The following is a 23,540-nucleotide window of genomic DNA, read 5'->3' on the forward strand; positions in this document are numbered from 1 at the left end:
CACCAGCTTAAGTCTCCAGGAGGGCATTGTGTTTTGTGCCACAGGCCACATCCCATTTCTGGTCCTGAAGGAAACTTTATTATATTTGTTCAGTTTAACAAAGGATTTTTCATAATTGGACACAAACCATTTTCACCTGCTGCTTTGTTAACTGGATCCCGCCTCATAATTGGGAGAGATGCAATAGAAATGCAGGGCGCTAAGCCTTGAACCGTAATTGTAAAATGACAAATAATGTTTAATAATTTTAGGAAGTAAGATAAAACACAGCTTCATTTTTTATTTTATTTTTTTAGGAAATGTGCGTTTATTCAGAGCATTCAACAAAAATCACACGCTCCAATGTAATAACGCTTCAGCAGAGTGAGCACAGTGTCGTAAGCCTCACGGATACTCACATGTACTTTAAAACAATGGAAATGTACTTCAAGTTTGTACACACATGTATCAGAACGGTGAAAATGTAAAGTTCTGGAAAAACAAAACAAAAACACGTGTTACAGTTCGAAATCGGCTCATAAAAAGAAATAAAAAAGCCAAAGTTAGTCTTAGTTTCCTGCAAATCCGTGCTGGAACAAAAGTAAAAGTAGTAAAGTACTGTACAAAAGTGTTAAACTGGATACTTTTTGCTTTTACTTCACTACATTTGAGAGCAGAGTCTGTACTTTCTACTCCGTTACATTTTTGAACAGTAAAAGTACAAGTATTGAAACATTTTTAACATGTTCATAATTTGAGCAAAACAAAAATAATCAAATAAAAATAGATTAAAAAAAACAAAAACAAACAAATAAACCATCGATTCAGTTGTTTCTGTTGAACAAAATTTAGCAAATTTTATAAAATCAAAATCACCAAATTTGAACCTTTATAAGACTCAACATCTGCGTGAAATACTTTTACTTTTAACTCTTACAAGTACATTTTTAAACAGGTACTTTAATACTTTTACTTAAGCAGATTCTCACGTGATACTTTTACTTGTACTTGAGTATTTTTTGCTCCACTTTTCTTCGTTTTTTTGCTTTGATCAGTCCTTTTGTCTTAAGTAACAAAACGCAGTACTGTACTTCTATCCCTGCGTATAATTCAGTCTAAAAACAGAGTAAACTTCAATAATGTGTAGTATTTTCTGTCAGTCATGGGCTGTTTATGCAGTAACATGTTTTTCAGTCAAATATATAAAGAATCAGTCCATGAACAGCTCCATTTTCTTCATTATTATCCAAAAACTTCAAATACTTTTTATGGAATACACCATAAAAGTATTTAAAGTTAAAGTTGCGTTAAAGCCGTGTAATAATTCTTACACATATTTGTCAAATCTGTGTCTGTGACGTAAACGCTGAGCAGAATCACAGAGCGAAGGAAGTGTAAGAGCACGATAAAGTCACACAGTGGGACATGCAGCACGAGTGTAGAACAGAACACGGAACATCACAGAACACAGAGGTCAAAGGTCAGGCCAAAAACACACAGCAAATCCAAACTGGAGCTCACAGTAACGAGCGGTGTTCAGTGACACGGCACAGTCACACCTGGACTCAACAGAGAGTCCAGAAAAATGTGTGTAAATAGAATTAGAATAAAAAAGAAAAAGAAGCATTTTTGCATTTTATCTTCACAGCGAAGCACGAGCCAAAAAACCCACACAGAACACGCCAGATTCATCGGATAAACATCAGAGAAACGTCCGTCTGTAACTATGGACTGAAGCAACAGACTGAAGTCACAGACTGAAGTAACAGACTGAAGCTACAGACTGAAGCTACAGACTGAAGCTACAGACTGAGGTCACAGACTGAAGCTACAGACTGAAGTCACAGACTGAAGCTACAGACTGAAGCTACAGACTGAGGTCACAGACTGAAGTTACAGACTGAAGTCACAGACTGAAGCTACAGACTGAAGCTACAGACTGAAGCTACAGACTGAAGTCACAGACTGAAGCTACAGACTGAAGCTACAGACTGAAGCTACAGACTGAGGTCACAGACTGAAGTTACAGACTGAAGTCACAGACTGAAGCTACAGACTGAAGCTACAGACTGAGGTCACAGACTGAAGTTACAGACTGAAGTCACAGACTGAAACTACAGACTGAAACTACAGACTGAAGCTACAGACTGAGGTCACAGACTGAAGCTACAGACTGAAGTCACAGACTGAAGCTACAGACTGAAGCTACAGACTGAGGTCACAGACTGAAGTTACAGACTGAAGTCACAGACTGAAGCTACAGACTGAAGCTACAGACTGAAGCTACAGACTGAAGTCACAGACTGAAGCTACAGACTGAAGCTACAGACTGAGGTCACAGACTGAAGCTACAGACTGAAGTCACAGACTGAAGCTACAGACTGAAGCTACAGACTGAGGTCACAGACTGAAGTTACAGACTGAAGTCACAGACTGAAGCTACAGACTGAAGCTACAGACTGAAGCTACAGACTGAAGTCACAGACTGAAGCTACAGACTGAAGCTACAGACTGAAGCTACAGACTGAGGTCACAGACTGAAGTTACAGACTGAAGTCACAGACTGAAGCTACAGACTGAAGCTACAGACTGAGGTCACAGACTGAAGTTACAGACTGAAGTCACAGACTGAAACTACAGACTGAAACTACAGACTGAAGCTACAGACTGAGGTCACAGACTGAAGCTACAGACTGAAGTCACAGACTGAAGCTACAGACTGAAGCTACAGACTGAGGTCACAGACTGAAGTTACAGACTGAAGTCACAGACTGAAGCTACAGACTGAAGCTACAGACTGAAGCTACAGACTGAAGTCACAGACTGAAGCTACAGACTGAAGCTACAGACTGAGGTCACAGACTGAAGTTACAGACTGAAGTCACAGACTGAAGCTACAGACTGAAGCTACAGACTGAGGTCACAGACTGAAGTTACAGACTGAAGTCACAGACTGAAACTACAGACTGAAACTACAGACTGAAGCTACAGACTGAGGTCACAGACTGAAGCTACAGACTGAAGTCACAGACTGAAGCTACAGACTGAAGCTACAGACTGAGGTCACAGACTGAGGTCACAGACTGAAGCTACAGACTGAAGCTACAGACTGAAGCTACAGACTGAGGTCACAGACTGAAGTTACAGACTGAAGTTACAGACTGAAGTCACAGACTGAAGCTACAGACTGAGGTCACAGACTGAAGTTACAGACTGAAGTTACAGACTGAAGTCACAGACTGAAGCTACAGACTGAGGTCACAGACTGAAGTTACAGACTGAAGTTACAGACTGAAGTCACAGACTGAAGCTACAGACTGAAGCTACAGACTGAAGCTACAGACTGAAGTCACAGACTGAAGTTAAACTGCATAGCACTTTGTCTGGAAAACAGCAAAAGTCACAGTGAAAAATGAGCCACTTTAGTGTCAGTTTCAGTCTCACTAAAAGAGCCGCCGTCTGTGAAACACCTGAGTTTATATGAATAAGTTTATATGAATGAGTTTATATGAATGAGTTTATATGAATACGTTTATACGACGTTTACGTGTGAAACAGAGAAAGGCTAAATCAGAGCGAGCTAAACCGGAGGCTGTAAATACGTCGTGTGAATTTCATAACACAAACTTCACAGAGAACACACGACTTTCCTGCGGACGGTGAACGTGACGCAGATCTGCAGGTGACGGTTCGAGTCTTTAAACAGACCTGTGTTTGTTCACGAGCCGCAAACGCTCGCTCGGGTGCGACGGTTTGATTGGTGAGACGTACTAAGGATAAAACACTAAACTGTAGTAACATGAATCACAGTCCAGAGCAGCTCACAGGACACAGACACGAGCCTCTGGGAAACTTCTGCTCGTCCAATTTTCAGTCATTTCAGTCATTCTGTGTTACTTTTTTTGTTTGTTTTAAGGAAATAAATGCTGTTTTCAACTCTCTTTGTGTAATTTCATGATATTTTACCCAAGAATCCTTCAGTCTTTCGATATTTACTGAGTTTTTTCGACTCCATATCAGTGTTTTCACGATGGCCCGCTCTTGTTTACTAAGGTCACACTGTATCGTAAGCGTCTGAAATGAAAAATCCCTCCCCTGCCTTTGAGACGAGGCGTGTTCACTTGAAGAGGCTGACAGTTTGGGGTCCTTTGGTCAAGGTGAGGAGCAGGGGGTAGTGGATGTTCTCGTCGTAGGCTTCTTTTCCTTCTTTCAACATCTGAAATCAAACAGCGAAAAGACGATTAAACAGGCGACACCGAAAAACACAAACTCTGACTCTGTGACGGATCGTTTTGGTGTTTCTGTGTCTCCAAAACCAAACGGGAGACAAACGATGAGAACGAGACAAACTCAGACCGCTCCAGACGCCCCCTAGAGGTTCACGGAGCACCCCCTGCAAGTCCAGGGTTTATACAGACACCAGAAATATTCATTAATATCACTTTTTTACACGCACTTTTGTAGATTAACAGCTCAATTTGACTTTGGAATATTCACAACTAGGCAAAAGTTTGGACATATCGTCTCATTTAATGTTTTTTTTTTGTATTTTTTACTACGTTTTATATTCAAACAGAAGACACCAGCCGTATGAAGCAAGATTTATGGAATTAAGTAGTAACAAAAACGTTGAATTAACTATGTAAATAAATATTTTGTGTGCAGTGATCCCTCGTTTATTGTTCTAAAAATAACCTGCGACGTATCAGCTTTATTTTTTACGATTATTCTCTATGTTTTTGTCTGTAAAACCCCTCACCACACACTTTATACACTTTTCTCACACATTTTTTCACATTTCTCTCGTTTAAACTCTCTCAAAGTTCAAACCTTCGTAGGCGTCTTTGTCGGTGCAGAACGTTTCATCGACATTGTGAGTTTTTTTGTCGGGGAGAAAACAAATCGCAAACATACAGCACTTCAGAGTCACACCGCGATCCGACGTTTATGTAAATTTGGACGACGCACGTTCAAAATTGCACCAAAAAACTGCGAGACCGCGAAAGGTGAACCGCGATACAGCGAAGGACGACTGTATCTTACATTCAAATCCGCAAATTAGCCAGTTTTTGCTTTGTTAAAAAATATTACGTTGACTTATTTTAACTTTTTTCTTTACTAAATAATTCCATAAATCATAAATCATAAATCTGATGTCTTCTGTGTGTAGAAAGTAGTAAAAAAAATAAAGAAAAAATATATGTTTAATATGCATTTTACTCAAAAACGTGGGACTATAACAACAGGATACAAAGAACGAACGAGATAAACAACCAGAAAATGATCTCGTGCACCGAACGTCTGCATGTTTCCAGTCCACAGCGAGACCTGAGGCTTATCGCTTCCTGCTCCATAACCTCTCTACACTTGAAGTTCACAAAAACGATCTATTCTATTCTTCTTTTTATGAGCTGTAACGATGAATACAACCTGCAGAAACGGGGGGGCGCCACATTACACCCTCCTCTATCTGCTTCTGCTTTCACGAGTTTTTGCTTCAAACAAACTCCGGGCGCGTTCCCCCCCGTCTCTCCCCCGTCTCTCCCCCGTCTCTCTCCCCTTCATGTGCGTTATCTCCGTGCAGCCATCCCTGCAGGCGCTGGCCCGTAGTTGAACCCCTGACCCCCCTGAGAGCCCCCGAGAGCCGAGCCGGGCCTAAAGAACAGAGAGCCGCGCTGCAGCTGCGGTGGCCCGTCCGCTCCGAAAGCTGCCGTGAGGTGCGCAGACGGCATTCACATTCAAATGCTACGGGGCGGAAGGAGAGAGGACGCGTCGGAAAGAGGGGGGGAGAAGAGAGAGAAGAGAGAGAGAGAGAGGTGGAGGGAGGAGGGGGTGCTTTAACACGGTGAGGGCTGAGAGCTCGTAGAGGTGAAAAGTTTAACAAGCAAAGCTGTTCCTCCTGATCGCAGCCTGCCTAATCAGCTTCATGGGTGGCTGGCTAAATCGGCTCTCAACTGGACCCCCCGCCCCACTGCCCTGCAATCTTTTCTTCTCTCCCCTCTCGCCAAGGTGCAGCTCTCTTTATTTTATTGGCACTTTCGGCGCTGGCTTCTGTCTCCTTCTATTTCTCTTTTCCGCGTTCATTTCGCTTGTGCACTTACAGCGCGCTCGAGAACAGAAAGTGAACAAGGTAGAAAATGAGCGAGTTTGCGGGGGCTTTTTTTGGTTTTTGTTTTTTTTTTCCCGGTGGAGACGAAGGGAGGGGGGGGCAGGGATGAAACCGGATGTCTGGGGGTCTCTCTCGGCAGGATTAGGAAACAGAGAATCCGGGATTGAGCTGGATGGAGCGATGAGGAGAGGAAGGGATAGACTGACAAGCTTGAATAAATAGCCAAGTGGGTTGTGATGTTGGGAATGGGAAGATAGCGACGGGAGAAGGAGGGGCGGAGGTAGGAGTAGGCACCAAGCAGGGAACAGCGCATTCAGGGGTATTTATGCAGGCGGCACGGCACTACACACACACACACACACACACACACACACCCTATACCCCTGTGTGTATTTTGAGAGAAATTAAAATTCATGACTCCCTCTTCACAACCATTTGAGTAACAAGATTAAGATGGTGGGTTAGAAAATAGCACTGGCATTATCAGGCTGCTTGCAGTCGCTCCAGCTGCTCGCCTCTCTATTCCACAACAGTGAGGATAAGAGGATAACGGTCCTGTCTGCCTGTCCCACACACACTCACACACACACACTCAGGTTTACCACAGCGGCGGCGGCGGCGGTGGCAGGTTAGGCCCGGCTGCAGCTGAAGGGGGGGGGTCCTTCTGGAGGGCTCGTGTCAAAGGCTAAACGTGCGGCTTCTGGAAAAACGGCTAAAAACAATTGTTACCTTCGCAGAGACGGAGCTGGGGGTTTGGAGAGACGTATTTAGGTGAAGTAAATATACACGATAAATGAGAAGAGTGGAGCTGACGGCAGATTTAAACCACAAAACTGTTCTAAAAAAAAAGAAAAAAAAAGGCCGAGCTGCAGGAGATAAACACGAAACACTTCAGGTCGTAGTTTGTGTCTGTAATGAGTCAGACAAGTCGTTAAATCTTATAAAGTCAAAAATAAGAAAAGTACTGCAAAGAGAGTGTAAATGATAAATGCTGACCTCCAAAAAAATAAATATAAATATCATGAGGGGCCTAGATACTTCCATTAGATTTGACTGTGTATAAGTACAAGTATATGAATATTTCAACTTGAAAAATGCCTGATAATTATTTTTATTTATTTAATTATTTGTGTATTTATTTTATTATTTATTTATTTATTTTTATTTTATTTTTTAAGGTCAATCTCTCATGATTTTTATTTTTTTATTTTTTATTTAATTTTATTTTTTTCCAAAGATTTTCATAAGTTTGATTCTCGTTTTTTCTCGTCAGGTCCAGCGTCAGAGGAGGGAGGTTTTCTGAGAGTTTTGGGAAAGTTGATAATTATGACATTACAATTAAAAATAAAAGCACTTTTTTATACAACGGAACATTATTTTCAGCACAAGTTCTTTCACGTTACAGTCTCATAGATCTGATACGGCTCAAGTTCATATTCGTTAGATTTTTTCAGTCCTGATGTTTCACTAGTTTCAGTTTCTCACGTCTTAGTCCAGGGTTAAACTTTTTGACACTCGGGCCACAGTGAGTCTAAAATGTGACGGGGGGCGGGGCCAGGATATATATATGTTTATTTGACACTATAGATTTGGCCTGTAACGTGTGGCAAAGTCTGAATATGTGAATATGTGAGGCTCATTGTACAAATTGTTTTCCAAATGTATCAATTAAATTTTTAAGTCTATTTTTAAAACTATTTTAAGCTATTTATCTATTATCTTGTTTTATTGCACGTACCATTTTCCTTCTGTTCTTTAACTGTGCGGTGCAATACTGGAATTTCCCCACTGTGGGACTAATAAAGGCTTATTTTATCTTATCTTAAATAAAAATGAATTAATTAAATTTCAGTTAAATAAACACAGAAGAAAAACTCACATTCACAAAAAAAAAGTGTTAAAAAAGTTAAATTGAACAACTTTTACCCTCACCCATTTTAATATAATTTGGTCACGTTCAGCGAGCCGGATTATTAAACCCAAAGGGCCGTGTGTGGCCCCGGGGCCGTAGTTTGCCCATATCTGTCTTAGACTGAATCAGATTGAACTGAATCTTCTGTTTGTGAGTCACATTATTATTTCATTTTACGACGTTTTCAGCTGCAAATAAAACTGTATTAAAGTTCTTCGTACAGCAAAGTGTTCACTCGAGCTCTGGTCCATCGTGGCCTCCTCAAGAGCACCCGCAAAGAGCACCCGCAAAGAGCACCCGCAAAGAGCACCCGCAAAGAGCACCCGCAAAGAGCACCCGCAAAGAGCACCCGTAAAGCGTCATTATAATCCACCTGCAGCCTCTGGAAACTTGCTTTTTATAATAAATCCAGAGGTGCACAACATGATTTAAACAACATCAATAAACCAAACGTGAACGGAAGAATTTTAGTTTGAACAAAAACATCCCGCAGCGTCGATAAATATCATCGTCGTCACGTTAATATCGTAAAAAGAATGAGGAATAAAACGGCAAACGTGACACATTTTTACACATAGAATAAAACAGAACAACACGTAAAAATATGATCAACTATTCACCTCGTTATAATTATGGTATTTTAATTACATTTATATAAACTCAGATCATATACATTTAAATCAGCGCGATTCTATAGGTTCTTATGCAGATTTGTGTCTCATGCTAACGAGCTGATATACGAGCCCTGTGTGTGTGTGTGTGTGTGTGTGTGTGTGTGGAGGCGGCTAATCTGTGTGTTATATCATCACGGCGCCATTTCGGTGTAATCTGGAGGGTCTGAGTGAGGTTTGAGTCATCGTCGAGCGTGTGAGACCTACGTTAACGTTTTATACTCACGTTTTGTTTTTATGCATCTTTCGGGACATTATATTAACGTGTATTTATGATCCGGACCCTCGTAACTTCACCTAAAACCCAAACCCTCACCGATTTTATAACCCAAATGTGAGCTTTAAATCCTGATATGGCTCTAATAAAGGCGTTACATCACCTCGAGTCACAGTTTTGCCCGTAATGCGAGCGCGTACGCAGATTTTAGTCCCGACAGTGTTACACAAAGCTGTTCAAACGCACACGCAAACACACATGGAGGTTGTTCATTAGAAGATAAGCGGGAAAAACGGCGTCCATGTGCGAGCGGGGCATTTCCACACAGCCCAAACCGTATCGAAATGCGACTAAACTCGTCGAGGGAATGAAAAAAATGAAAGAAATCCTGTTTTTTTTCAGCGCTGGGGCAGTTATTCCTCTTTTGTTTTTATGAATATGTAAATGAACAGTTAATTATGTTTCAGATTAGTTCATTTTCACTTCAGACAAACTCACAGCTCTGAGTCTGTTTGCACATGTGATTTGTTTATTGATCGATTCAGGCATTCACCGGGGACGCAGCGGACTTCTCCCACCCCAGACGCTTCCTCCAGGTCGTCTGTTGAGACCCCGAGGCGTTCCCGGTCCCTCCAGCATGTCCTGTGTGTGTGTGTCTGTGTGTTTGAGTGACTCTTTACTGTCCTTTAAGTGAGGCTTGAGTGCTCAGAAAATGTCAGTTTTCACCTATCCCCGCCCACTTCTCACCTATCCCCGCCCACTTCTCACCTATCCCCTCCCACTTCTCACCTATCCCCGCCCACTTCTCACCTATCCCCGCCCACTTCTCAGTACTTAACTTGCAATTCTTTCAAAATTCTTGCAAAATGTAAACTCAGAGTAGCGTACGTGAATACTTAAAATATCGTACGCACTAAAAACGCACAAAAAAGCCGCTATGGAAACAGGAAGAATCCGGTCTGATGTTTTGGACGTGTTATAATTGACTAAAATTGTTCCTATTTCTTACTTTAAATCCCAAACATTCGCTGTGTGTTTCGGTCCACGTCTGCGTCACGTCTGCGTCACGTCTGCGTCACGTCTGCGTCACGTCTGCGTCTCCTCGTTCGAGACGCTTCAGGTCGTTTTTGCGTTACAGTTTCAGCGCCGCGCTCGTCGAAATGAAACGCCGCTCCTCTGAGACGCTCGTGTTTGAGGCCGGGCTCTTTGTGAGGATTAAGGCTTTTCATTTTACAAGCCGCCATTTTAGTTTTAGCGTCCTGTGGTATTGTTTAACCAGAAGGATCCGGTTTTACAGATACGAGCCGGATCCTGCGTCGTTCTGCTTCAGTTTCAGCGACACGCGCAGGTAACTGAGCACATATGTTCTGAATACAGTGGTCCCTCGTTTATCAGGAGGTTACGTGCTAAAAATAACCCGCTTTATTTTACAGTTATTCTCTATGTCACATGTGTCAAACTCAAGGCCCGGGGGCTAAATGCGGCCCACCACGTCATTTTATGTGGCCTGTGAGAAGGTAAATTAAATGGCTTGACTGTCATTTTAAAATAAGTCTGTGCTGCTTTAACGTTTGCACTGACAATAAAATAATGAGACTTTCCCAGCAAGTGGAACTGAGAAATATTTGCAAATAATCATCACAAATTGTTCGGGAAGAGGAAAATTGTCGGCGTGGAAGGAAGTTTCAAGAAAGACGCTAAAGGTGAATACAAGTTTGTGCTTTAACGAGAAAATCTGTATATTTTTTGTATTTTGAGGCGCGGTCGGTACAATCTACGTCGACATTTTGACGCCAAACACGGAGCTAAGTATGAAAAAGTGAGTCTGCAAGAAAAACAACAAAGTGTCTGATAATTAAAAGTCTGTTTTTGAAGCAGAGCTGAAGGTTCTGACCAGATCCACACTTTTAAAAATGTCAGTTTATCAGGAAATACACAGTTACACAGACACGTCATATTTGCAACTTGAATAAGTAATAAACACAGAAACAGTTATTTAACAAGTTTACAAGTATTTACATTTATTTTACATGACATTTGTTTACATTTAGTGACATTTATCCTGCCGCACAGTCACATCTGGCCCTTGACGGCGGCCATTTTGCCGATGTGGCCCTCGGCGAAAATGAGTTTGACGCCTCTGCTCTATGTTTTTGTCTGTAAAACCCCTCACCACACACTTTATACACTTTTCTCACTTAGGCGTTAACATTTTCTCACATTTCTCTCTCGTTTAAACTCTCTCAAAGTTCAAACCTTCGTAGGCGTCTTTGTCGGTGCAGAACGTTTCATCGACATTGTGGGTTTTGTCGGGGAGAAAACAAATCGCAAACGTACAGCACTTCAGAGTCACACTGAGATCCAACGTTTATGTAAATTTGTCGTTTGTCGTCTGTAATCTGGTACAGTTACTCTTTCGCTCGGTGGTTGCCGGGGATCCAGAACTCACACACTTCTTCAATACTTTATAAAGATGTGAGTTTTGTCACCGTCGAATCTCCCTGTTTTTAAACGGGCGTGATTGACAGGTGGATTAGCCAATCAGAGACACACGCGATCTGTCCGTGTTGGAAAATATATATATCACGAAAAACATGTTGGATTTCTGCAGAATCTAGGAGCAAAACACTGAACTCTGTCAATCTGAGGTGAGAGAAATGTGATTTTATTTGTAAATCAGAGTCGACCAATGAGCTCCTTCGTTTCACACGTGTCACTGAAATAAACGGATCTGATTGGACGATTACGTTTGACTGGGTTTGAGACGTGGGGACCAGACTCATGTCAATATGTAGAAAAATACAGAGAGAACATTCTGGATTTGCCCGGCAACCAAGATGACACTGGTTTTATCAAAATCGTTAAAGAGGCACTACGGAACTTTTCTGATTTGGGGTTATTTTGTCACCTACTATTGTCCACGTGAATGACATTGTTTTGCCTAGAATATCGTACAATATGGCTTTAATCTTTCTAATCTTTCTAATCACAAGATCAATTTACAGGTCAGATCTGTTTTCACACGGGCATGATTGACAGGTGGATTAACCAATCAGGGACAAGCAGGAGCCGCCCACATCGGAAATAACAAAGAAAATAAATATCACAATTTTTTTTTGCAGAATCACTGAGCGAAGACTGAACTCTGTCAATCTGAGGTGAGAGAAATGTGATTTTATTTGTAAATCAGAGTCGACCAATGAGCTCCTTCGTTTCACACGTGTCACCGAAATAAACGGATCTGATTGGACGATTACGTTTGACTGGGATTAAGACGCAATGGAGGATGTGCAGACGAGACTGATATCAATCTGTATGAAACGTACAAAGAGCAGATTTGGTGATATTCAGAATACAGTGACTCTCCTGAACTATAATGAATACATAGTAGTACTTTAACGTGTAATTTTGGCTTTGAACTGCGCAGTATTGGTGAAAATAAAGAAAATACAGCACAGACACACACGCACGCACGTAAAATCTGTGTGTTTTTGTTCGCTGTGCAGCTAACAGTCAAAACTGCATGAAAACGACCTGTCACGTGTGTCTTTTAATTAAAAAAGTAACTGTATCCTGAATGCTTTTACTCAGAATTATGTATTGAGCAACTCGCCAACACCGTCTAACTCGTGCCTAACCACATTTTCGGCGCGTTGGTGCGTCCGTGCTGTTGTGCGATCAGTGTGTGTCGACTCACCTTCGAGTGCGTGTCCCAGACGTGAGGGTCGTACCGCTGCTGTTGAGAGACGAACAGCCCGGCCTGCTGAGCCAGATCACAGAAAAGAGCAAACGTCTGACCTCTGCGCGGAGCCAGGACCAGAGCGGTGCCCTGCGGACCACGAGAGAACGCACGTAAACACACACGTAAACACACATACACACACGTAAACACACACACGTATACACACATAAACTCGAGTATAAACACAGCCTGCGCTCCTCGAATTTCTTACATCAAACCTGTTCCGCAAAATGGACTTTTCAGAGTTTTTATCCACGTTCTAGTGTTTTTTTTCTAGTTTTTTTTTTCAATTGAGCCTCTGAAGTTGTACAGTTGAAAACAATTCCTAACTCTTTTGTTTCTAAATATTTTTCTTTTATTTTTTCAGAGCATTTAGAACGACTCTTCCCACATTAATCTGAGCAAATTCAGCACCGAGGAACGAACCCTCATTGTCCAGTGGAACTTTGAGTCACACGGGTCAAACTCGACATTTTAACACCAGAGACGCCCCGAGCGTAAACGCCATTAAAGGAATAATAAGTGTTTTTCAAAGACAGGGGGCAGTATGTGATCTCCACAGACCTGACTCGTCCTGATTTCTTCCTGTGGGTTGATCTTAAAGAAAAGGTGTTTGTGAATAAACCTCAGACGACTTAATAAACGACTTAAAACGTAATATCGAGGATCAAATAAAAGCAAATAAACCTGGAAATGATTTAAATGTGACGCAAAGTGTGTTGTGTCGGGCGAAAAACAAAATGGTGGACACTTTTTAGACATTTTTACTTCCCCTAGTTTAAGTAGTGATAAGTTCAAGTGTAAGTGAACAATTATAACCGTATATATTGACAAAAATCCCAGAAGGTTCAGTTTATCTATCTTAACTTAAGAATTATAGGAGCGACTGAAGATTTAAAAGTATCAGTGACTTTTGGACTGATTCATGTTTGAGTTTAATCTTTAATCGTTTATTTTCAAGACACCATTTTGTCTTTCAACCCCCGTTTTCACCTCCACTCTGACGTCCGCACTTCCTTCTCCAGTTTTATTTTCTTAATCGTTGATACTCGTAGGATTCGGCAGCGTCGCGTCGTCATTTTGGTACAAATTTTTTTAAACGTGCTGCTCTAGTGCGACGTGCATCTGTCCGTAGGGGGCGCCGACAGCTACACGCCTCTTTATTGTGATGACGTTTACGGCGACGTCAGCTCCATTGGACACCACAGTTTTCTAACGCGGACGTCAGTGGATTTGTTTGTTTTATTAAGTCGTTTTAGATGAATATTGTGATTTAAAACGTGTAAATTATAACAAAATGATCCACGAGTGTCAGAGATGAGAACCATAGAGACACAAGCACATTACAGATTGTTTAAAGAGGGGGTATTTTACTTTTATGGGGTATTAGCTGCTAACACACAACATATTTATTACCATCTATTATTACTAATGAGACTACTGCACATCACATCAGGTTTGTGAAGTCGTAGTGAACAGTTTTGTATCATGTTTTTATAGATTTATGTAGAATTGTCACCTGGGAGCATGCGTGATGTCGGTTTGTGGGCGGAGCTTTGGACAAATCTTAAAGGTAAGCGTAAAGAGGGTTCAATTAAAGATCTCTAGATTACCCAAACATGCATGGATGACGACTAAAACCTCGTCAGGCCTGTTTTTTGCTGAAGGAACATGGTAAAAAGCTACAAAAAAAGTCCATTTTGGATAATACCCCCTTTCACCAAAAATGAAAACTTTGCTAATCCAACCAGCAGAGGTGTGTGTGTACGCGCCATCACAGACAACACACAAAGAGGATTAGCAACAGGTTTCAAGTTTCTTTGAAATCCTGCAGCTTTGGGTTTAATTTCATATTTTGATCGTACTATTTGTGTTTTAATTAAATGGACAGAGGAGGCGTGAGTGTGTGCGGGAGATAGACACGAAGCTCAAAGCTCACAAAGCCAATGGGAACGGCAGGATTGCCTCCGAAAAAAGAGCTTTAATCAGTGTACCTCCCCTTTAACACAACACAACAACAGCAAACTCCGCACAGTCAAATCAGCTGATTAGAGGAATCTCCATATGATCCACCTCTGTCAAAAACAACAATTAGTCCCATTAAAAAGAGAATTAATTGCTTTGTTATTTGTGAAATCAGCTTAACACAACATTAAATATTTGCCAAAGCTCGTTATGGTTGTGTCGGTCTGTTACGCCGCAGTTAAATCATATTAGCTCTGGATTTATCTGCCATGGATTAAATAGACACAAACATGAGGTGAGGTTTAACACGCCGTACAACAATGACCACATGTCGGGTCAGCGCTCGCCGAACAGCTGCTCGGGCTTTTACGCCGCTCCAATGTGGAAGGAGACAAAGCCGCGGCCTCGTTCTGCTGAAATCTGAAGGTAAACAGCTTTTTTTTTTTTTTTTGCGCCGGGGGTGTTCTACATGCATGTCTGTGGCGGAATGTTCAGCCGTTACCGTGGTGACACAATGCACACATCGCACAAAACGCAAAACGGATTTGAACAGCGCATTTTCAGGAGTCTGTGATCAATCCGAGCGCTCCTGGTCCTGTTTACGAGTTTGATTTTTGACAAAAACGTGAGGAAACTGTTGGCTATTGCTAATGCTAATGCTAGCTAGCCTGTGACGTTAATATTACGTGAGAGGGACTTGTTTAACAGCACAAATCGGCTCACCTGTTGTACTTCTGCCGAGTCAGTTCTTTACGATCAGATTGTGTTAAAATAAAACTCAAATTAAACGAGCTTCAGACAGAAGAGGGCCCCCAGTTAGCATCACACTGCCCTGGGAAAATTGATTTGTCTGATATTAACGTTCATATCTTGATTTACAGACACAATAGTGAAATAAAAACACCAGGATCATGTCGAGCGGGTTAATATGAACATTTTAAGACCAGAGTCGGGGGAGCCGGAAGCGCGCGCCCGTGATCACTTCCTGTTTGGAACGTGGCGGCTAGCTCGTTAGCTTGGTCCATTTATGTAAACAGTCTATGGTAACAACCCATAATATACCTGAATTATCCCGACATCTGGTGTTGAGGAGCATCTGTGGTACGAAGGAGGCTTTGACTGAGTAACGGAATCATTTCTGTGTGTACAGTTTCACTGTTTTTAGTATTTATTTAGTATTTTCCAGAAAATAAGTCGCACCTGAGTTTAAGTCGCACCTGAGTGTAAGTCGCACCTGAGTGTAAGTCGCACCTGAGTATAAGTCGGACCTGAGTATAAGTCGGACCTGAGTATAAGTCGCACCTGAGTGTAAGTCGCACCTTAGTGTAAGTCGCACCTGAGTATAAGTCGCACCTGAGTATAAGTCGGACCTGAGTATAAGTCGCACCTGAGTGTAAGTCGCACCTTAGTGTAAGTCGCACCTGAGTATAAGTCGCACCTGAGTATAAGTCGCACCTGAGTATAAGTCGCACCTTAGTGTAAGTCGCACCTGAGTATAAGTCGCACCTGAGTATAAGTCGCACCTGAGTATAAGTCGCACCTGAGTATAAGTCGCACCTTAGTGTAAGTCGCACCTGAGTATAAGTCGCACCTTAGTGTAAGTCGCACCTGAGTATAAGTCGCACCTGAGTATAAGTCGCACCTGAGTATAAGTCGCACCTGAGTATAAGTCGCACCTTAGTGTAAGTCGCACCTGAGTATAAGTCGCACCTGAGTATAAGTCGCACCTGAGTATAAGTCGCACCTGAGTATAAGTCGCACCTGAGTATAAGTCGCACCTGAGTATAAGTCGCAGCAAAGTATAAGTTGCACCTGAGTATAAGTCGCAGCAAAGTATAAGTCGCACCTGAGTATAAGTCGCACCTGAGTATAAGTCGCACCTGAGTATAAGTCGCACCTTAGTGTAAGTCGCACCTGAGTATAAGTCGCAGCAAAGTATAAGTCGCACCTGAGTATAAGTCGCACCTTAGTGTAAGTCGCACCTGAGTATAAGTCGCACCTGAGTATAAGTCGCACCTGAGTATAAGTCGCACCTTAGTGTAAGTCGCACCTGAGTATAAGTCGCAGCAAAGTATAAGTCGCACCTGAGTATAAGTCGCACCTGAGTGTAAGTCGCACCTGAGTATAAGTCGCACCTGAGTATAAGTCGCACCTTAGTGTAAGTCGCACCTGAGTATAAGTCGCAGCAAAGTATAAGTCGCACCTGAGTATAAGTCGCACCTGAGTGTAAGTCGCGCCAGAGTGTAAGTCGCGCCTGAGTGTAAGTCGCACCTGAGTGTAAGTCGCACCTGAGTGTAAGTCGCACCTGAGTATAAGTCGCACCGGAGTATAAGTCGCACCGGAGTATAAGTCGCAGCAAAGTATAAGTCGCACCTGAGTATAAGTCGCAGCAAAGTATAAGTCGCACCTGAGTATAAGTCGCAGCAAAGTATAAGTCGCACCTGAGTATAAGTCGCACCTGAGTGTAAGTCGCACCTGAGTATAAGTCGCACCTGAGTATAAGTCGCACCTGAGTGTAAGTCGCACCTTAGTGTAAGTCGCACCTGAGTATAAGTCGCACCTTAGTGTAAGTCGCACCTGAGTATAAGTCGCACCTGAGTATAAGTCGCACCTGAGTGTAAGTCGCACCTGAGTATAAGTCGCACCTGAGTGTAAGTCGCACCTGAGTGTAAGTCGCACCTGAGTGTAAGTCGCACCTGAGTATAAGTCGCAGCAAAGTATAAGTCGCACCTGAGTGTAAGTCGCACCTGAGTGTAAGTCGCACCTGAGTATAAGTCGCACCTTAGTGTAAGTCGCACCTGAGTATAAGTCGCAGCAAAGTATAAGTCGCACCTGAGTATAAGTCGCACCTTAGTGTAAGTCGCACCTGAGTGTAAGTCGCACCTGAGTATAAGTCGCACCTGAGTATAAGTCGCACCTGAGTATAAGTCGCACCTTAGTGTAAGTCGCACCTGAGTATAAGTCGCAGCAAAGTATAAGTCGCACCTGAGTATAAGTCGCACCTTAGTGTAAGTCGCACCTGAGTATAAGTCGCACCTGAGTGTAAGTCGCACCCCAGGCCAAACTATGAAAAATGTGCAATTTATAGTCCGGAAAATATGGTAGCTATAAAAAAATAAATAAAATAAACATAATCTGACCCATAAAGCAGGTCTAGAACGTTCTGATCGTGACGTTTCAGCCAAAGGGATTTCCATTAAAAAAAACACGATAAACGATAACGACCCATAGAAATAGCAGCCATTGAGTCACTGGAGCCGCGACGCTATATTAAAACACGAAGAATGCCTATACCATTCTTTACAATTAGCTTGTCACTCGTTTTCTGTTCGTTTCCATAAATAAACCCCATGTCAGCTCGCTCTGTATGGTTAAACACACCCTCTCTCCCCCTCAGTCTCTCACATGAATGGAAAAAAAAAACAAAAAATGCAGCCCTATCTCCGCTCGCCTTCCTCCCTTTTCCCCATTTGCTTTGGCTGTCGCAGCGTGGGGTCTTATCGCGGGGCCAAAAGGGAGCCGCCGCCTTGGATTTATGATGAAGGGGAGGCGGCGGCGGATCAGAGCGCCGCGTTCAAGTCGTTCATAGTGAGAATTAAAGCATTACATGATATTAATCCTGTCCACCAATTAATGAACACGGGGTTGTGGGTAGGGCCTAATTATGAGGGAGAAGAGCCGGCTTAGATGTATGGCGTCCGCGTTCGCACACTTACTTTGGGATGTAGTAATCTGCAGATGGCATCGACCAGGCTGGCTCTGTACTGGTCCAGGAACAAACTGTGTGCAGAACAGGAGAGCTGGGTTAGAATGTGCATTTACGATGGCAGTCGCAGATAAACCGCAGCCTATTTCTTTTGTTTTGTTTACGAATAAATCCACCAACAGCAAGAAGACGGCAGAAACAATTTGCATCGGTAAAACGGCCTCTTTTTTTTCTGTTTACGTGGGCTCCAGGTAGAATGCAAAGCGAGCGCGGGAAAGATAGCATCGTCTTCGGCAAACAATCGTTTACCTGATCAATTCGACGCAGAGAAAAGGCTGGAGTTTAAGGGAACAGAAGGATGAGACGTAAGCGTTTAGGACATAAAGACGGGAAAAACAAAAGGCAGCCATTTTATTCAAATGCGAGAGTGACTTTCTGTGCTTAGGAATGACACGGAGGGTTTAAACAGTTAAGCAGGTGTGCAGAAATTAAAATGTTAAGCAGGTGTTTGTAGTTTTATAACAAAAAATGAAGTTTTGTTTTGTTACTGTATTAAATCATTGGACTAAACGAAATAAATGGCTGATTCAAGTTTTTCTTTAATGAAATGAGAGTTTTTAAACAGTTAAGCAGGTGTTCAGAAATCAAAATGTTAAGCAGCTATTTGTAGTTATATAACAAAAAATTAAGTTTTGTTTTATTACTGCACTAAATCATTGGACTAAATGAAATAATAGGCTAATTCAAGTGGTTTTTTTTTATGAAATGAGAGTTTTTAAAAAGTTAAGCAGGTGTTCAGAAATTAAAAAGTTAAGCAGCTGTTTGGAGTTTTATAACAAGTTTTGTTTTGTTACTGCACTAAATCATTGTACTAAATGAAATAATAGGCTAATTCAAGTGTTTTTTGTTTTTTTATGAAATGAGAGGGTTTTTAAACAGTTAAGCAGGTGTTCAGAAATTAAAAAGTTAAGTAGCTATTTGTAGTTTTATAACAAAAATTCAAGATATTCTTTATGAACGTCCTTGGAGACATAAGGCATTTTAAAATCATAGGACGCAGCTTCGACTTCTGTATTTTTGGCGATTAACTCTAAATACAAAGTACTTTTAAGAAGAACCGCGACTCCCGCCGGCTAACGACATTAGCTTGTGTAGTTTTAAAGCGTTTCGTAGGCAACAATACGGCTTTTTATCACTGAGCTCTGTAAAACTAACCTCACACGTGTGGCCTAAAAAAACCCAGGTGTAAACAGTTAAGGTGCGCCGCTAAAGGGGCTCCAAATAAATCAATCAAACGTCCTATTAGCAACAAAAGGAGCTGAACGGACGGGCGCTCCTCACCAATCCACACATCAGCTCTAATCACTCGGAACAAAATCACACCTGTCTCTGTGGCCCCGGCGCATTTCAATCCATTATGAGGCTGGTGTCCATGTGGGCTCGTATTATCACAGATGAGAGTGCAGTCATTTGACTAAAACGCAACAATGCCGAGCAGATTCCACATAATCTGCCGCATCCGTTCCACTATCACCGAGGCAATCTGCAGAGAACTTTCCACTCGTGACCTGCGACCTTTACCCGAAATCCTCCTTGATCCTGATTCGCCACATGACGACGAGCCAGGTCTGTGCAGGTTGGGGTCGTTTTTAGATAAGAAATGTAACGTCCGCCATTGTTTCTGGAGATGTTATTGGTTTTCTTAGGATGTTCCACAGTACGGCATTAAACGTATGTATCTTAACTATTTTCATACGTGAGAGTGACTTTCTGTGCTGAGAAATGAGATGGAGTTTTTAAATAGTTAAGCAGTTAAGCAGGTTTTGTTTTGTTACTGTACGAAATCATTGGACTAAACAAAATAATAGGCTAATTCAAGTTTTTTTATGAAATGAGAGTTTTTAAACAGTTCAGCAGGTGTTCAGAAGTTAAAAAGTTAAGCAGGTGTTTGTAGTTTTATAACAAAAAATAAAGTTTTGTTTTGTTACTGTACAAAATCATTGTACTAAACGAAATAATAGGCTAATTCAAGTGTTTTTGTTATGAAATGAGAGTTTTTAAACAGTTCAGCAGGTGTTCAGAAGTTAAAAAGTTAAGCAGCAGTTTGTAGTTGTATGACAAAAAATTTAGTTTTGTTTTGTTATTGTACTAAATCATTGAACTAAACGTTGTAAAAATCATAGTACTAAAATAATAGGCTAATTCAAGTTTTTTTTAATGCAATGACAGTTTTTAAACAATTACGCAGGTGTTCAGAAATTAAAAAGTTAAGCAGGTGTTTGTAGTTTTCTAACAAAAATAAAGTTTTGTTTTGTTACTGCACTAAATCATTGAACTAAATGAAATAATAGGCTAATTCAAGTTTTTTTGTTATGAAATGAGAGTTATATCAAAAAATGAAGTTTTGTTTTGTTACTGTATTTAGGTGTGATTTTGTCTCTGAAGATGTTATTGCTTTTCTTAGAATGTTCCACAGTATGGCATTAAACATATGCATCTTATTTTTGTGATTATTCATTTATAAAGGTGTTTTATTTTATTTGCGTGCGTCTTTCTCACTGCGAGTGGCGTCACCGCTCCACAGTGCCGACCCGTATCTGAGCTAACACCTTGTCTCCATGACGATAAGTTTAATGTTGACATGTTCTGTAATGTAGTTTTTTTTTTTGGTGTTCAGTGTCTGGGTTTTTTTGTGTAGGAGTTGATGTCAGTGACTTTAGTTTGTCGGTCACGTGAGGAACTTGCTCGATTTTCGCGAGTTCACAAACGTATGAGCTCAAGCTGAAGTGTTTGCATGTGATTGGTCAGTTTGAAGCTGACCAATCACAGGGCAGCGCTGCGGTTTGGACAGAAGGCGGCGCTAAACAAACTAAAAGACCTGAGCTTGTAGAATAAATATGAACTATGACGATTTACATGACTCGATTGAACCAAATGTTGATTTTTAGTCTTGTTCTGCTGTTGCGACGCTTCGACCAATCAGCATCAAGTATTTGTTTGAACGGTCCAATCAGATTCAACCCAAAACAAAAAATCCATAACTCTTTTGTTTCTACATATTTTTATTTTATTTTTTCAGAGCATTTAGAACGACCCTTCAGACATTTTAACACCAGAGATGCCCCGAGCGTAAACGCCATTAAAGGAATAATAAGGGGGCAGTATGTGATCTCCACAGACCTGACTCGTCCTGATTTCTTCCTGTGGGTTGATCTTAAAGAAAAGGTGTTTGTGAATAAACCTCAGACAACTTAATAAACGACTTAAAACTTAATATTGAGGATCAAATTAAAGCAAATAAGCCTGGAAATTATTTAAATGTGACGCAAAGTGTGTTGTGTCGGGCTGTTCAGGGCGAAAAGTAGCGATAAGTTCAAGTATAAGTGAACAATTGTAACCGTATATATCGCCAAAAATCCCAGAAGGTTCAGTTTATCTACTGCTAAAATTTGGTTCGTAAAACTTAAGAATTATAGGAGATACTGAAGATTTAAGTGTCTTTTGTGTCAAACTCAAGGCCTGTGGGCCAAATCCGGCCCGCCACATCATTTTACGTGGCCCGCGACAAGGTAAATTAAAATATCTTAAAATATCAGTTTATCAGGAGATACACAGTTACACAGACATTTTTTAAATCTATGTAAATCCAGGTGTAATATTTGTAATTTAAATAAGTAATAAATATAGAAAAACGATTAATCGACGAGTTTAAAAAGTAGTTGCGTTTATTTTGCATTACATTTATACTGTCTTAAAGTTATATCTGGCCCTTTGTATGTTTATAAATGTGTGTGTGTGTTTGTGTATCATATGTAGATTTGTTCAGTAAAACACAAAAGCGACGATCACATTTCACACAATCTGCAGAGAACTTTCCACTCGTGACCTGTGACCTTTACCCAAAATCCTCCTTGATCCCAAACAGTTGTAGGCGGAGCGTTTCGCCGTCAGCTCCGGTCACGTCCAGCTCCGCGTCGCTGCTTAAATGTTTGTTATAGTTGGAGGCTTGTCTCAGGTGCAGGTTTATTTAACTTGAAAGGTGAGAAGTTTATGTTTTGGTTTGTTCTGTCACAGATATTGGGAGACGGAAAAAAAGTGGCTGGCGAAGCAAAACAAGGAAGTGGGCGGAGTCGGGTGGAGCCGCCGCACATTCGCACAATCGCAGACGTTTAGGGCCAAAGGAAGGACACGGAGTCATGTCAGGGGCAGCGGGAGAGGTCAGCGGGAGACGAGGAACCGCAACATCTGCTCCGATTTGGACAAGAACGTGAAATAGTGACCGTCAGCGAAAACGTAGACGCGGCGATTTGTTTATTTTTAGTTTTTTACGCAGAAAAAATCCCAAAAACTCTTAGTATTCAACCTTTGTCGGTCCTTTTAAGGTCCCGACTGCGGCCCCTCGTAGCGCAGAGTCCTATTGTCTCAGTCTGACCCCTCCCTCCCCCGCACAGCTCCCTCCGTCTGGTCAAAGGTCAGAGGGCGCGGCGGAGCGTGTCTGTGAGTGACCGTGACGACTATATTTATCTGCTTACATGCGCACGATCGTCACGGCTGTCACGCTACAGGAGGGGAAACAATGAGCTCATCCGTCCCGGGCCACGCCAAGGTGAAGCCGCCATTTCGTTAATAATAAGTCAGTTTATCTCCGTATTTCAGACGATTGAATATTTGTAGATATAAAGTCCGTCGTCCGTCTGGTTTAATGAAACACTCTGAAGGACGAGTGACGCAGACGTACGGAAAAGACCGCAGTTTTATTTTAATAGATTCTTTTAAAGTCAGCTGATCCGATACGTCACCGCAACGTCACACGACCACGCCGAGGAAGCGCGAAGGACCGGTCCAAACGTCCAAACGTCCAAACGTCCAAACGGTCAGAGCTGAAAATAAACTGAACCTCGGTTTGAAAAAAGAATCAATTAAAATGAAAGAGCAGATGAAGTTCACTGGACGAAGGTAAAGAGGATCCGTCCTCTGAAGACGCCACGGGACGAGCCACAGGTCAGATTTATAACAACAACAACTCGTGTTTTTCAAGGTAAAGATCCTGAGATTAAATAAATAAACGACATTTATTTGATTCTGTGGAACATTCCAGGTAAAGTGAAAACATCTCCATGAAGATGCAGGTGGTGGAGCTTTAAGAGAGTTTAACCTGAGTGACACAACAGCACACACACACACACACACACCCCTACGCACACACACACACGCGCGCACACCACATACATGTACACAC

The 23,540-nt window shown here is 41.7% G+C and overlaps 1 protein-coding gene across 1 annotated transcript in view; it reads right to left on the reverse strand.

Annotated features, from left to right (window-relative positions):
- Nucleotides 1-1,072: 1,072 nt before the first annotated feature.
- The window catches only part of camkmt (calmodulin-lysine N-methyltransferase), a 161,061-nt gene continuing 138,593 nt past the window's right edge, over nucleotides 1,073-23,540 (reverse strand). The window contains exons 9-11 of the mRNA XM_033980260.2: nucleotides 18,312-18,375; nucleotides 12,586-12,717; nucleotides 1,073-4,195 (exon numbers count right to left, since the gene is read on the reverse strand). Of these exons, the coding sequence (XP_033836151.1) occupies nucleotides 4,097-4,195; nucleotides 12,586-12,717; nucleotides 18,312-18,375 (295 nt within the window). The 3' untranslated portion in view covers nucleotides 1,073-4,096. The remainder of the gene's footprint in view (nucleotides 4,196-12,585; nucleotides 12,718-18,311; nucleotides 18,376-23,540) is intronic.

Source organism: Periophthalmus magnuspinnatus, chromosome 15, assembly GCF_009829125.3.
Source record: "Periophthalmus magnuspinnatus isolate fPerMag1 chromosome 15, fPerMag1.2.pri, whole genome shotgun sequence".
In the NCBI taxonomy this organism is placed as follows: Eukaryota; Metazoa; Chordata; class Actinopteri; order Gobiiformes; family Gobiidae; genus Periophthalmus; species Periophthalmus magnuspinnatus.